Genomic DNA, 16,736 nt, shown 5'->3' on the forward strand with positions numbered 1-16,736 from the left:
TGCAAATTCAACTTGTCTGTAGCAGGAAAGAGAAAGGTATCACACAACTCCAGCACATACGTTTTCATTCCTTTCACAGAACTAACTGGCAAATATGGAATCGGCCATGAATATTTTTTTCAATATATACAACTCAAATCAGTCATCAGTCAACACGTAAGGTTGACTTCAAACAAGGCACTATCCCAACATCCCCGTCGGGGACTCAAAATCACCTAATAAAAACCTTTCAGAATTGTACAGACTTATCAACACCGACCTAACAATATCCCTCCATATCGCCACAAACACATTCTCAATGACAAATAAACCCAACTTCCAACTGATACAATACAAAATCAACCATAGAACACACGTCACACTCAAAAAAATGCACCAAATAGGCCTTACTGACTCAAGCAACTGCACACTCTGGCCCCCTAACACTTATATAATACCTATAGCCAAGCATTCTGGCTCCCCAACCACAACACAAAAATATTCTTCCTCACTTTAACTGTTGCTAAAAAGACCATCCTCCTAAACTAAGAAATGAACTTGCTCCAGAAAGCTTGGGGACCAAAGTCATTACTTCCTGAATGACATATACAACACAACACACATACACACATACACACCCCTGGTACCTACCCACCACTATTTTTCTTTTCTCTTCTCTTTTTTTGTTTGTTTGTTTCTCTCTTCTTTATTACACTACTGCTGATGTTCTGTTACTATCATTATTCATTTCATTCTGACAGTTGGTGTGCTTATAGAGGCTGTTGGGTTTGCTTTGTATTCTCGTAATTACTTATTATTATGTCTCTTTACATCACTATTCCCTAATATATCCAACAATGTTGTGGTTGTTTTTGTTATATTCTTTTACTAAATTATTATTATTTACTTTTTTACAATTTTTTTAAACTATTATTATTATTATTGTTTTGTTTGTTATTATTATTATTATTATATATTTAACTATTTATTTACCTATTTATTTGGTTGTTTGATTGGTTAACTGGCTAATTAATTGTCTTCCTACAGCACCACCAACATACAGATTTTAATTTTTATATCTTCATTTTTTACTTATTTTATGTTTGTGTGTGTGTTGTTTTACTTTTGTGTGTGTGTGTTGTTTCGTTTTCGCATTAATATATTTCTAACAATATCCACTTTTTTCCGCCCCCATCAATTTTGGTTACAACATCATTAGCAAATCTTTTTTTTTTTTAGCCTGCACAACTATTGGGTTTTACTGTGCTCACCGCCATTAGGTTCAATAGAGAGGAATTATTTTTCACAGAGTCTCACATATGGATACACTTACAACAAATATATTATAGCATGAGTTACAGTGTCATTACAGTGACACACCAAAAACTACATACACTCTTTTCACTTACATTTACACTTTATTCCCCTCTTTAATTTGTCACTTCGCTACCTAATCTCATCCCCCCCTGTTCAGTGGGTGACAGCTTGTCCCCTCTAACAGCCAGCTTCCTCCCCAGGGTCTGGGGGCAGCTAAAGAAAAGCAATGTATGCCAGTCCTTCAAGTAGATGTTGAGATACTTCACAGAATAACAGAAAACATCGGCCTAGAGGAAAAGTCAGGGAATCAACAAAGTTCCATCTGGACCAAAGTGGTGGACTAACAGATTAACAGATTGACACAGCCATACGGAGATCTTAGAAGCTTTATTTTATTTAACATTTGTATGTTCACAGTTTATTTGTTCTGTAGGCCTTATAACATGATAACCATGTTAGACAATGGCTGAATCAATAAGATTTCCTGAGAGGCTAACTGAAGAATTAGAGCTATATGGAGAAACTGACTGACTGCATCTTACAAAGGGACTCCCAGTGATGTCAAGTTAATTTTTCTGTGTTATGATATGAGAAACATCAGGTGATGTTTGTGTCTCATGACTTGTTTCAGAGTGTTTTAATTCTGTTGCTGTTAGAAATAAACCCACGTTTGACACAGCGTGTGAGGTGACCAAATGAGATGGAAGCGTTTCTAATTGTATGTGGACCCCAGGTGGTAGTGGATGGAAATCACTCATAGAAGGCATCTGTGAGATCTTGAGTCTTCTGTGACTCACCAACACCATCTACTGGTGTCTAGTAAATGTATTTTATAAATGATACCAACGGATTCTATATTAATGCTAACAGCGTAATGTGATACATAATGTAAGCACAAATATCCCGTTTTAGAATCAGTATATTAAGAGACTTAAAGTAAGAGTCAGCAAAGGTATTTTACATTGATTGTCTTGAATCAATGACAGCTGCTATTTGTTGATAAGACACCAATGATATAAAAAACTAATCTGAACCACATTATCACACTATGTTGATATTTTCTTTCCAAGATGACGCTTATACCTAAAAAGTTAATTTAGAAAAATTGACAACTATTAAAAATACAGCAAGACATGACAAACAAATGTAGAGTAAGACATGACTCTCAATAAATGTACAACCACAACTCAGCAGATTTATACACTTAACACTCTGCACAATCTGCTGAGACATAATTTGAATTAAAGTCATGCTTTATGGCGCTAAAGTAGGCTAACATTCCTAGAAGTGAAACTGTGAGGTGTTAAGATGAACTTTGGCTTTGAAAGTAGAGAAGTTTGCGGAGGAAGTTAAAGGAACCAGGCATCTGCTTGTAGAGCCCTTTTGCAGAGTTTTGGGAGACTTCGTTGTTAACCTGCAAATGAGCACAGTCAACAATCACATGTGTGTATGTTTAAAATAAAAAGCTCTAAATGGTCAAAGTGTGTTCAACAGAGCCTCAGCTAATTCTGCTAATACACTAAGAGAAGCTCACCATCATCAACATTGTGACCAAGTCGTCGGTAGCCACATTTTCCTCAAGAATACGGTCTAGTATCTCGACGTACCAGGAGCCAGACTGGGTGTCTCTCCAAGAAACGTAACCTGTTTTTGTCACATGGTCAAAGCGGCATTAGGAAGACATACACAGCAGGCCTGTGTGTGTGCTATTGATCAAAATAAACACAGATGCATGAACGCAACACAAACACACCGGGAAAAGTAGAGTAGGACACCAGAATGTCGCTCGGGGTGGGCAGCGAGGCTCTGGCGTCCAGTTCATCGGACGTACTCAGAGAGTCGCTGCTGGAAGACGTGGGAATGGCATCCGTCTGATCATCTGCTCCACCGATGGATGGTTCAACCTCATCGGGGGAAACCTCAAAGCCATGGTCTTTTTCATCTAAAGGACACACACAAATGTTTCCCTATGAGACCCCGTCAAAAGGTTGCTTTTTACAGTCAGTTTTTAATTGTTCTGAGTTAGCTACCTCCTCCACAAGCCTGGATGAAGAAAAGTTTGGGTTTGCCCTGTAACGATGGACAATGCTGGCCATTGAGGTAGTTTGTGATGTGCTGAACCGGGACATACTGTCCGTCCACACCGAACACGGCACCAGGGAAGCGGTTGTGACTCACCTATAAACATAAATATGAGCATACATACGGTCATAAATCATCTGGATCTGAACTTGAGTAGGTCAGAGAGAAAGGTGTGATGGCATTTATTATGTGTCAACAGATGGAATACATCCAACTTTCTATACATCAGACACATACACTGAACACATCTATTATTGTGAATTGTTCTCAGGAAAAAACAAATGCAGGACATGTCTTACCTCAGTCCCATGGGACAGCATGATGACCACGCAGCAGTCATACTGTGAATGGTCCTTCTTAGATAAAGCTGACAGCTCATGTTTGATTTGCTGAAATGCAGAGATAATTGTTTACAACCTCAAGCTCAATGGTTTAAGTATGGCTTGAGCACACAGAAAAATGATGACTCATTACTTACTCTTTGTTTCAGGTTTGTCTTAACCTCCACAATGAAGTTGAGCGCCTTGAACCTGTGCTCAAGCTTGTCACAGTCTATGTTGGACCCTTTGCGATTGCTCAGCTCGCTCTGAGGAGCAAACTCTACGTTGTTTATGATGAGGCAATGTCCGCACGGGCTGGAGTCCATTTTATAGGTCTGGCACACACACACACACACACACACACACAGAAAAGGGAAGCAGAGAAGGAGATTTAACAAAGATAATGTGCTTCTACATAAAGCATTATCTTTCTGTTGGCTATAAAGTGCATGATAAATACAAGGTGCTCACCTGGATGCTATCTCGTCGAGTTCTGCCTTGTGGCCTTGGTCTCATGTTCTCCCTTTCAGGTGCTGTGACAGAAGCATCCATATGTGTTAAACATCAAGGAACTCACCAGACGGTTACCAATATGTGAATTAACCTTATAGCTTACATGGAGTGGGAGTAGTACTGTGTATCTGTTTTGGATAAACTGGGACATGATCTTTGTTTTGCTTGTCCACATCCATTGGAGAGGCTATTGGAGACACAAAGAGCACGTATATGAGCAACAAATGACACCACAGTGTTTTGAAATCATTTATCATTTACTTGGGGAATATAATAGCACAGATTCCCACACTTACACACTGGGAGAGGGTGGACAACAGGGCGAACAACCTGAGTGGGGGTTGCAGGCTGTAGTTGAGCAGCTGGAGCTTCATTCTGTAGGAGCTCTGCCAGACTGTGCTGACCTGCCTCCTGAAGGCACTCCAGGAATAATGGAAAGGCTCGTCTCCCACGGGTCTCCAAGTCCCGGACTAGCTGGCTGGCCTGCTCACGCCTGGTCCCCGAGCTCTGAGAGGAGACACAGTTACAGGTGTGTTACCAAAGCGTTGCTCTGAGCGTCCACGAAGCACCGCACAAACAACTGACGGTTAACCGGATACCTTTATCTCATCGATCATGTCCTGGGTGAAAACTCCTTTTTCAAGAAGGCCATCGTAGAGCTTTGATGGGTCCAAGTCTCTCACGAGATTGGTCCTGTTGCGCTGAAGAGTCTTCCTGTATCTGTCCTCCATTCAATACTAACGACCGGAATGAGGAAGACGGAGAAATATTATAAAAGCTTGTAACTTACTGATTTTGTTACAGTTACAGAGTCAGTCGGTATCCTGAAACAACCCCACTCGTTTGTGGAAGGGAACTGAAACCTTGTTCCAACAAGTTCCCTTTACATTTCTCGTATTTGTGCTCGGTTGCATTCGCCGTTCCCTTGTTTACATCACCGCTGTCTGTGATTGGTCCAGAGAGAGAAAAACACGGTGCGTTTGATTTCAGTCACCGCGCGCCGCTGCCGCACAGCCGGCGCACCACAGTACACTCACCCGAACAACAGCAGCGCGACTAACGATAAAACAAACACACACAGACGAAGTGTAAAGTGTCACCATATACTCAATCTCCCAAAATCACTTTCGACGCTGGGCACCTCCCCCTCTCTACTCCTGCTTCGCAGCAGCAGGTTGTCAGCTCGCCCTGGAGGCAGGAGCGGTGGGATGCTGATGAACACACCCTGCATCTCGCTGTGTTTTCACATCAGCTAGCCAAAGAACGTCAAAAGCTTCACCAAATATGTGGCGTAGTACCGGCTGACCGCGTCTGCTTGAGGTGACTGTGAATGTAGAGCTGTTGCGTTCAGACAGACAGAGAGACAGACAGACAGACAGACAGACAGACAGCTAGCTACTGTAGCAACGCAACTAACCCCTAAGGGGAAAAAAACTGCGTGACCGTCGATGAATGTCGTTAATATCACAGCCCACTGACACGTCTACAGGATTATGATACTAATGTCTGTTGCTGTAGCTGACATATATCACCTAGCTTCTACAGTTAGCTTGTAATCAGCTGTAATGCCACCCTGTTTAGCTACCCGGTTGTCTTCATGGCTGTGCATCATTACAGGGCTAACGTCAATATGGAGGAGAAGCTGTGTCAGCTGAAAGGCTGTGTCGTGATTTCAGGTGTGAACATGGCCACAGTGAGTCCGCCCGGTGGTGATGGCTCTTCTGATGTGTTACAGGTAACTGTGATGGCGCGGTCAAAGATGTGTGTGCCGCTGGTTGTAGTGGTGGTCCTCTCAGTGCTGCTGACAGGAGCCACCCATGCCGGGCCTGAGATGGACCCGTACAAAATCCTGGGAGTAACCAGGAGTGCGAGCCAGGCTGAGATCAAGAAGGTCTATAAGCGTCTGGCAAAAGAATGGTAAAAGCTTTCACATGAAACTGAGCTTGTTTTTATAGAGCCAGTTGAGTTCTCAGCTAATGAGCGTCTTCTTCTCAAGGCATCCGGACAAAAACAAAAATCCAGGTGCTGAGGACATGTTTATCAAGATTACCAAATCATATGAGGTAAGCCACCTTTTAAAATGCAATTCATCAAAACCATAAGATGTTATAAAGCCAGTAATACACACAGGAGAGGAAGATGATATCTGTTCTTCCCCAAATTTAGATCCTGTCCAATGAGGACAAACGTGCCAACTATGACCGCTACGGGCAGACTGATGACACCCAGCCATACGGCGGCAACCGCTACGGTCAGCGCCAAGACAGCTTTTACTTCGATGAGTCCTTCTTCAACTTTCCCTTCAACAGCAAGAACCACAGAGACTTTGCGGACAGCAAATACATCTTGCACTTTAACCAGTATGTGAGCGACGTGGTGCCCGACAGCTACAAGAGACCGTACCTGATAAAGATCACCTCTGACTGGTGCTTCAGCTGCATCCACATCGAGCCTGTCTGGAAGGAGGTGGTGCAGGAGATGGAGACCCTAGGTTTGGAATGAACCCATAAATCTAAATCCAGTATTACCCAGCAGCCCTGCCGTCTGTGAAATTACACAGGAGTTGGAAGAGGTTGATGTTTGTATGTTTGTTGACATCCTGCAGGTGTCGGAATAGGTGTGGTGGATGTTGGCTATGAGAGGCGGTTGGCCAATCACCTCGGTGCTCATCGCACTCCATCAATACTCGGAGTCATCAATGGCAAGGTGACGTTTTTTCATTACGCTGTAGCAAAGGAGCACCTGAGGCAGTTTGTAGAAGACCTTCTTCCTCAGAGACTTGTGGAGCGGGTAAATATCCCACTGATAAACATTAGGTGAACAGATTTATAAACGACATTCAGAAGATGGATTGGTAGGATAAATTCAAACGTGTTGCTTTTTTTTTATATATTTCAGGTCACCGACAAGAATGACCTGCAGTTCTTGAACAGCTGGCATGAGCTCAACAAGCCTCATGTGCTTCTGTTCGACCAAGTGCCTGTCGTTCCTCTACTGTTCAAAGTAGGTCATTGCCTTGCACTTACTTCATGTGAAATGCACTTCAGGTGCCACTGACAGTAACACAAACGTGTCGATCATTTGTCTCTGCATCTCCATAGCTGACAGCGTTTGCTTATAAGGACTACTTGCAGTTCGGCTATGTGGACCAGGGTCTTTCAGAGACCGCCAATCTGCAGAAACAGTTCAATATTAACACTTACGCTCCAACCATGCTGGTCTTCAAAGAGAACATTGACAAGCCTGCTGACATTATACAGGTAAATCACAGCAATCCCAGGAAGCTCGGGGGCAGAAAGCAGTTCCACTTTGTTTTCCGAGTCACTGTTTTCTATATCTACAGAGCTGGTTGCACTTGTGTTCACTGAAATGTCACCTCACGTCTTTTGTCTATGTGGTTGTGTTTAACCTGCGCAGGCTAAAGGAATGAAAAAGCAAATTATCGATGAGTTCATGTCAAACAACAAATTTCTCCTCGTGCCACGGCTGGTCAATCAGAAGCTCTTCGATGAGCTCTGTCCTGTCAAACAGTTCCACAGACGCAGAAAGTAAGAGAACCTCACATCTGTTCACACAGCTTGTTTGTGTGTTTGCGTTTGCTAAGTTCCTCTAACGTCTTTCCTCCCCTCAGATACTGTGTCCTGCTGATCACCGGTGATGAAGAGACCTTTTCTTTCGGGAACCAGGCCTTCCTCTCCTTTGCCTCCACCAATGCCAAGGAGGTTGTTAGATATGCTTACGTGTACCAACGGCTACAGCAGCCTCTTTGTGACATCCTCATGCAGAACAAGGACAGCGCACAATCACCAACACAGGTAGACCCATACATATATATTAATTCAGCATATTTGTTTTGATAATCAGTAATGAGTATAATGTGTTAGAATTCAGAAAAAATATTACAAGTTGCTGCTCTATTACACCTTAAAATAAAATAAAACAGGACCCTCAAAACTTATTTTATTCTTTAAAGTGGTCCTGCAAGGTGCCATAAAAAGTGTATTATTCAAGATTCATACTGACTTTTTCGGACTCAGGTGGTGATCCTGGAGAGGCGTAACGCTGCAGGCAAGGCCTTGTTCAAGCCAGTGACGGCCTGGAATGGCAGTGAGGAAGACAAGCAGCGTCTTCTGGAGGAGCTGGAGCGACTTCAGAAGGACCCGTCCATCCTCATCCATGACGCAATGCTGCCTGAGCTCAACAACGAGTTTGCCTCTGTAGGTTCCCTAAGAGTAAAAACAGTGGGTTTGAACAATGCTTGTCTGTGCCGCCAGTATTCTTATAACCGCCGGTCCTGCTACTAAATGTACAAATCCTCTCACTCAACAGATGTTTGTAATCCGATGGATCTATGCATCTTACGATTACCTCTCTGAAGTCATCGATGATATTCTCCATAACAACTGGTAGGTAAAGATCTTTAACTGTCTAACTGAAGTTTCATTTGAGATTCAGTTAAACAGTTTGATGTGTATGTAAGAATTTGAGGTTAAAGATGAAACATTTTGGAAGTGTGAAATTTGCACTACAACAGTATTTCATTTTCTGTTATGCAATAACACATGATGATGCCAACGCAGATGTGAATAGAGTGTGTCTTGTTGACATCTATGATGATTTGCAGGCGTGAGATGATGCCTCTCCTGTCCCTCATCTTCTCTGCTTTGTTCATCCTGTTTGGAACTGTGGTCATCCAGGCCTTCAGGTTAGTTGTGTTACCATATCAGAAAAACTGTAACTATGGCAACGTCACCTTCTCCTGCTGGGATTAGTGTAAAACAGCACACAGAGAGCTAGACAGACAAGCCAAAGAAACTGAAGTAATAACGCTATTCATTTTGCTCTTCTACGCCTGCCTATTACCTTTGGGAAAATGTTATTTGTGTGTGGTTTTTTTCAGTGATTCAAGTGATGATAAACAGACTAAACCAAAGGCGAAAGATGGAACAAAAGCAGAGAATGGGTCACCGGGGACTGGTGGTACTTCAAGGCAAGAGTACATTTATAATTTACAAATTTTATAGAGAGCAGGATTTCTCATCAGGCTTTTAATGTTCTTTATTATTGCTTTTGATTTTAGTCGGCCTCCCAAGAAGAATTTTGTGGAGGTGACGGAGCTGACGGATATCACTTACATGAGCAACCTGGTGAAGCTGAGGCCGGGACACATGAACATAGTGCTTGTGCTCACTGACGCCTCCAAGAACATCCTGCTCAGCAAGTTTGCCAAAGAGGTCTACTCCTTCACAGGGTAAACTAAACATTCACTTTTCCTCATGTGGAACTAAAAACTCCATTATATGAGTTTATAAAAAAAACACATTTAGGATGTGTATTAACCTATCATGTTTATAGCCACTTTGTTACATTAAGTCTTGCAACTCTCTCCTAGGAGCATGACGCTGCATTTCTCCTTCCTGAATATTGACAAGCACAGCCATTGGATGAACACTCTGCTGGAATACGCACAGGACGCCACGCAGATCGATGCAGAGGAGGATGACAGTGGAAACCACAAGATAGACTACACCGGCTACGTGCTGGCACTTAACGGCCACAAGAAGTATCTCTGTCTGTTCAAGCCCGTCTACACTGGGGAAGACCTTGACAATAAGTCATCTGAGGATGAAGGGGGCGCTTCGGGGGGGAGGTCGAGATCCAGTTCCCGTGACGACCACCCACCGCGCAAATCCAACCGATCCCGCAGCATATCCACCCTGCAGATCCACCACAAACTGGACCGCCTGGGGTTGTGGATGGAAAGGCTCATGGAAGGCACTTTGCCTCGCTACTACATCCCCGCCTGGCCAGGACTGGACAAGATCACCCCCATTAAATGAACTGAGCCGAGTTAGAACTTGGTATTTATCTACTGTCACACTGCTCTCATGTTAGGCTACAGCTGCTTTTCTTGCACTTGAGATATTTAATAATTACAGTCGATTAAAGTTGGCTAAAGTTGCAACTACTGTGGGACAGGTCCTTTAGCGTACCCAACTCATTGCATGCTGTTTTATATATTTTATTCAGGCAAATGCTGCTGCTACAGCCTTGTGAACAGAAAACAAAATCACTGTGGCTACCTGTACTCTCCTGCCTTCACGACCATTAGTCATATTCACATACACTACTACAGGAGGCAGGGTAACTACCTTCATCTTCATTGATGAATACTGTGAACAGAGATGCATGTCTCCAACGCTAAATGTCTTTTTTTTTTTTTATGCATCTCAGCCATTTTTTTTTTCTGTTGTAGATTATCTCCTGAATGCTGGCTCGCTTGTGCAATATAGCGTACTGCTGTAATGACAATGCCTTTTACCTTGGACCTCAAGAGTTTCTCCATGTTCTTCCCTCTGCATAAAATACTACTAGAAAATACTTGTTTTGTTACATGGAAACTGTTGGGGTTGGGTTTAAAATGTACTTCACTACAAGCAAAAGTTATTTAGCAGCCTTGGTTGAACAACCTCAGTTAGCCAGTAGCTTTATGTAGCAAACACAATAAACAGGCTGTCCATTTCATTTTCAGAATGTTTTCCACCTGACCATGATTGACTGATACTTTATCATTATGTCATTTTGAATTATGTAGACATTAAAGACCAAACTTGGTGTGTGCTTGCTTGGTTTATTAATTTGTGTTGTCAACATTAAGTGTAAAAATGTCATTAATATCGTTTTTGTTGGTACTATGTAAATATTGTACATACTCATGTTATCTATAGGACCTGTATTTTAAAGAATATATAACTTGAAAGTTTAGGTGAATGTTTTACATGGATTTATCAGAATGCTGTAGTTTGTTTTTCTTTAATCAAAGTTAGTGTGATGATGTCTGCTACTGTCAGATGTTTCAGTTGGTCAGTAGTTAATTTATCTTATTGTTGGTTGTAATAAAATGCTTTATGTTTGTTAATTAAAACACAAAATTGTACATTTTTGAAGAATTTGCCTTTTCTTGCCAGCTCATTCAGCAGGACGGCTTGGTCATTGGGCATTCAACAATTTGACAAGAAATAACGTGCCAAGTAACTGTGATGTCATTGATTAAATAGATCACATCAGACATCTCTATTCCCTAAATCTAACAAAGACAACAAAAGTCATTATTATTACTATTTATATAGCAGAGGAGACTGAATCAATACACGTGTGTTGTGTTGGGAAAACATTTTAATTTCTAATTTTGAATATCATTTGGACAAACACTGTCCATTTCAATGGCATCACTCGCAGGCACTCTCATTCCTCTGCTGACATTTGCCTCCTAACTTTATATGGGGATGTGTGGGATTGGTGGAGTCAGTTCTTTGCACAGCTTGCAATGTGACAAAGTTGTATCATAAGATCTTTAAAAAAAAACAAGAATAATTAAAGGTACTGGAAACTAATTTGTGAATGTGTAGCTAAATGATAGTTGATGATAGTGTAATAATTGTGTTTGTGTTCAGCTCTTATATAGTCATTTGCAGTTAAATCTGCAGAAGGAAACTTTAAACTTAAAACATTTTTGTCATGTTTGCTGAAACAAATCAGAGCAGAGAAAGATAGTTGAGTGTTGAGTCTTATTCCCCGATTGTCAAATACCAACACTTTGGTTTGGTGGCTTGAAGCTTGGAACAGATAATCATCAATGCATCATCAATACATCATCAATACAGACGCTTTCAGTTCCAAGCTGCTTCACAGTCTGTTCTCATTCCCAGGTTGTCAATTACAGTGGTGTTCAGTTAGTTGCAATCGGAAACTTCACCACTAGATGCCACTAAATCCTACACACAAGTCCTTTACCAACATACAATTTTAATGTGCTAACAGGGTTTTGTTTTTTTAAGACGTACAAACGCCTTTAAATCAGACTGAAACCCTAATATTTTTAAGTTCAAATGCAGACGTGTGTGTGCCAAGTGCGAATTTGTAATTTTATGGCATGGACACACAAACAAGCTGCACTGTTTGCTGTCTGAAAATAGATGAGCCATTCTCATGCAGAGCTGAAGTCTTCTTAATGGATCATTTCCTTCAAGAAATCGTCTGTTGCTTCAGAGACCAAATCCTAGTTGAAAAAAAATGTCAGCTTTGCAAAATAATAAAGTAGCCTGAACGCTCTAAGCATTCCACGATTCATGTGTGAATACAGCACACACATCTTATCATCACCAGTTGTGATGACCAACTAGTGTACACCAGCACCAATAGGAGCACCAGCAGTGCCACGCAGTGGGAAAACACCCAAATAACAGATACTTCAGTCATGATGACAATACTAACAATTTTTGGCATCATTTACTTACAAGTTGTAGTGAGGCTAAGGGAGAAATGTTTATTATTGTAGTTTTCAGCCAATAGATGCAGAGCATATAGCAGATCCGCCCGTTACCTTGATTCAGCATGTAGGCCTACTTTCCCCTAGGTTTATTAAGGTGAATTGTTACCGTATGCTCCAGATCTTTTGACTTTCCTTTGACTATGAAGCTTACTGCCCCATATTTTGTACATACAGTAGTTCAGTTTGGGAGAGACCACCCTCCCGTGTAGTTTGAAAACTGAACAGTTACCTCCTCTGTTAACCTGCTGCACTTGCATTTACCCACAAAAACAAGTATTCATTTTTTATGAAATAAAAAAATTAAAATAAATAAAAATGAATTACAATGATTGATCGTCAAACACTAACCTACAACCCTCAGTCTTCTTAGAGTTCTCCTTTGCCTAAAATCACTTGCTAATTTCCTTGGGAATATAGTAAATTAGAATATACTGAATCTCAGAAGGGAATTTTTGAGACCTATTTACTCACTTTTGAGATCCTGTCTTGAAGACAGGTGCTGTGTTATAAAGCTTGTTATACCTTAATTATTTAAGTCTAAATTGTGCTTACAGAATGCATTTCCCCGTTTAAATCTGATTATTTGATGGCGGTAGTGTGGGGTGTCAATAAGGACCCACTGCCCCTGGAACCTCAAGTGGGTTAGACATGGCTTTGGATACAGTAGGACAAAGAGATACAGTATAAAATGTAGTGCTGTTTTTTTAACCTCTCACTATAGGACTAGATTTAGTAAAAATATTATTTAATACCTTCTGTACTTAACTACGTGGCACTTCAACCTCCGCACGCTCTAAATCCAAATGTAGCTTTAGGGTCCTATCTGCTCCCTCATTCCTCTTAGATCCTCGAGTGGAATCAAAAGTACCTGACTCTGCACCTCTATCGTTTTAACCTTTAAAGCTCTGTCATAATTTACCCCCTTAGGTGTGATCCTGCAAATTGGAGCATAATAATTACATCACTAAGAACCACTTATATCACAGTGTCAACTGTAAAGCTGCCCAAAGTTCAGTCCTCTCTCATAATTAATGCAGGTATGCAACAGTGCCTAGGTGTTCATGGAAGCTACAGAGTTGCTATTCTAAAGGCTTATATTAATCGCTAATATCATTAGCACATTGTCATATTTAAATACTAAGATTTGTTAAACTCCATGCTGTTGCTGCTGTCAATCTGTTTCCCTCTCTGCCGTCCTACTACAATCTGTAAGGAATCTGTGGAAGAACATTATTCCGGACCAATACAGGCAGTCTGTTGATATTCCTCACTACCTGCTCCTGCAATCAAATAAGAAGTCATGGAGTTATTTTAGTGCATCTGAAATTCTGCTCCTCCATAGGAATTTCTGAATTCACCAATTACAAGTCACCTGACGCCTGCCCACAATGAATTTGACTGGGTGATTTAACAAACACTTTCTCACTCCCAACTTGTCAAAAACAGCAGCTTGGTCAGTGGCTCTATGTTTCAAACTAGGACGCTGTAAGCACCCTCTAGCATTCATTTTGGACCTAGTTGCTAGTTACAACAATGAATATGCTTTATTAATTGTATTACTCCACAGTTCCTGAATATGCACCTTTTTACTGTCATATGATTCCAACTGTCATACTGCATGACTAAATCCTCTTAGCTCAGTTGTGCCATGTACAGTATTTGTTTTAAAGTGAATGTGTTGTATATTGTTTTCTATATCTTCTACATTATCCTGTCGTAGTTCTGCCACAAGATGGCACTTTACCCTCAGGAGTAAGATTGAGCTGCCTAAACAGTGTGAAAGTTCTCCTTCATCTCTGTTTATCCAGTTGTTGCATTGCTTATGTAATCACTTACAGATATGATTCCTGTTTCTTTTATGTTGGTCTAACCCAGGGGTACTCAAATATAAGTCATAGCGGACTGCTTGCAAATTGCTACGGTGTCTTTAATCTTTATGTGTCAGTTAACAGGCAACAACTTTAAAGAGCCCAGGGAAATTTGGATATAATGATAATAACACTCTGTCCTGTTTTTTCCCCTGAAACATCCACTAGAGTATAAGATACACTGATAAATTAGTGGAAGGATATATTCACAACAGCTCTGTTTAGATTAGTGTATTTTAATTTGAGACTTACCAAGAATATAAATACGGTCCTTGCCTTCCTTAAAGTCAATGCAATGTACTAAAAACTGTATACATATAGTATAAACCATTGCTGTCATACTACTATTACTAAAACTAGTACAGTACTATATGAAATATACATAAATAAAATAGAATAAAATGATTCACTGTAAACATTTGGATTAGAACATTCGTGTCAGCTGGCTCCAACCACCAATGTCTCCATCAGGATCAGATGAGGGACTGGTGACAGATTTGTGTGTGCTTATGCCTATGCTTATTTAGCCTTTTCCCATGCCCATCCCAGTATCCACAGAAGTCAACCAATGGCTCACTCAATTGCAGTAGCAATACTACTACTGTTTTAGGAGTCAAGCAGAAACAGCCACTTCTCCTGACTGCCCTTGTGGTTACATTTTGGACCCTATACACACAGATCTCACCCACTGTGCCCAGCAGGTTCTTTTATTTCATATAATATCCCCATTTAGGTGATAGGAGTTACGGTCTGGGCGCGAGAAGCATAATCATAAGAGGTGCGCCTCAGCTAAAATCTCTTTGAAATGAAGTCTTTGACCCAGGAATCACTAAGCAGATACCATCACTTGTCAGTCCCATTCATAGTAATTCAACTCATTCCCACTTTTCCAACTAGCCGTACTCCTTTAACTCCTTCATACAAATTAAAGCCAGCTTTTCAGTATGGCATCAGCTTTCCAACAAATCTTTGAATGTTCCACCTGTCAGATTATTTTTTATTACTATTCAATTTTTATAGCTAGCAATTCAGTTTAGCATAAGCAGAGCAAGTGGCCAAGTAATTGAGGCTAGGTAATGAGTAATTGACTAGGGAAATTGAGTGAATGACTGGGTAAGTAATTGACTAAATACCTTGGTAATAGCTGTAATTGAGTAAGGAGGTGAAGGTGGTCCCATAGTCAGAAGGGGCTTCCCAGGGCAGTCACTCTGGAGAGCACTGGGAATCCTTGGGGTTAGAGGCCCAGTCTGCAAGACATTAGTCACAGACATCACCAGGCACACAGAGACAGCATCCAGATGGCTCTAGCTGAAAAAGAGCGAGAAATGGTGCAACCAGGCTGGCAGAGGAGAATTAGGGCAGACCTGGCGAGTGGTAAGTGGTAAGACCTGAGGGATGGACGGGGTGGTTCTACTTGAATACCCTACGAAGTCACAAAGGTTGGAACTACAAGGCTCTGCCCCCCACGACATACATTCATCTGCTCTAACATAAACTGCTGAAATTATTTTGCCTGGATTTAACTAACTTAATTTTTGGAATGTTTAAAACATTGTTTAAAAAATAGTCTATTTTAAGAGGTAAATATACCAGTTATTAGCCAGCTTCCCATCCAAATGTAGCACAAATTCAAGTTGTGTTCTAGTGTTCTATCCATCCACTATTGTTTGGGGAATATTAGAAGGCGAGTTCTTCCTTTCTTGCACCCACTGACCCCAACACAGACTTCAAGGCCTCTCATATAATGGTTTGATTATCTGCAAAAGAAATAACGAGAGGGGACATACAATAGAGTGGGGAAAGGTCAGATAGGAGTAGAAGTAAATGCCTTCTTGCTATTGAGGGGTTGATATTGGATATGTTTTTGTTATTGCTGCAGAAATCCATAGTTACCTGAACTGTCATTTGTTATGAGGTCTGGGTTTTTTATTTGAGGTAATAGTGACCTGACAATGTTCAGGCAGTGTTTGTGAAAGGAAAGTTACTCCCTTCTCTCAGAATAGATTTGACTCTTACCAAATTTTCTTGGCAAACATTTAACGGAATGTGTGAGAGAGATAGAGAGGTAGAGAGAGTGTGTGTGTGTGTGAGAGCGTGAAAGCACAAGGACGAAGGATTTATTCCCATCGACTGATCCAACTGGAAAGTTCGCATGGGGGAATCTGCTGATAATGTATGGTACACTTAGGCAATGTAAATTTGAACGAATACGAAAAACTAATGGAAAATATGTGTGATGACTAAAACTGGGGGTTTTTTTTTTGGTTGCTACTCGCGTACATACATAATGCTTCACATAATACAGCTGAAAAAACACACCACCAC

At 41.1% G+C, this 16,736-nt stretch overlaps 2 protein-coding genes across 2 annotated transcripts; one reads left to right on the forward strand and one right to left on the reverse strand.

Annotated features, from left to right (window-relative positions):
- Positions 1–1,676: 1,676 nt before the first annotated feature.
- casp9 (caspase 9, apoptosis-related cysteine peptidase) lies at positions 1,677–5,167 on the reverse strand. The gene is made up of 10 exons (XM_035656113.1): positions 4,811–5,167; positions 4,508–4,718; positions 4,315–4,398; positions 4,170–4,231; positions 3,857–4,033; positions 3,678–3,767; positions 3,327–3,474; positions 3,050–3,238; positions 2,831–2,940; positions 1,677–2,710 (listed from the first exon to the last, which is right to left on the reverse strand). Exons 1-10 carry the CDS (start codon positions 4,940–4,942, stop codon positions 2,600–2,602), a joined length of 1,314 nt encoding a protein of 437 aa, XP_035512006.1. The 5' UTR covers positions 4,943–5,167; the 3' UTR covers positions 1,677–2,599.
- A 500-nt stretch (positions 5,168–5,667) lies between these two features.
- dnajc16 (DnaJ (Hsp40) homolog, subfamily C, member 16) lies at positions 5,668–11,140 on the forward strand. Its single transcript, XM_035656114.1, has 14 exons — positions 5,668–6,128; positions 6,208–6,274; positions 6,378–6,702; positions 6,817–7,001; positions 7,110–7,214; positions 7,313–7,471; positions 7,629–7,759; positions 7,843–8,026; positions 8,249–8,428; positions 8,541–8,617; positions 8,836–8,916; positions 9,112–9,207; positions 9,292–9,462; positions 9,604–11,140. Exons 1-14 carry the CDS (start codon positions 5,809–5,811, stop codon positions 10,049–10,051), a joined length of 2,529 nt encoding a protein of 842 aa, XP_035512007.1. The 5' UTR covers positions 5,668–5,808; the 3' UTR covers positions 10,052–11,140.
- The last annotated feature ends 5,596 nt before the right edge of the window (positions 11,141–16,736 follow it).

The sequence above is a fragment of the Morone saxatilis genome, unplaced genomic scaffold (assembly GCF_004916995.1).
Source record: "Morone saxatilis isolate NCDOM2014 unplaced genomic scaffold, NCSU_SB_2.0 Contig15, whole genome shotgun sequence".
Taxonomy (NCBI): domain Eukaryota; kingdom Metazoa; phylum Chordata; class Actinopteri; family Moronidae; genus Morone; species Morone saxatilis.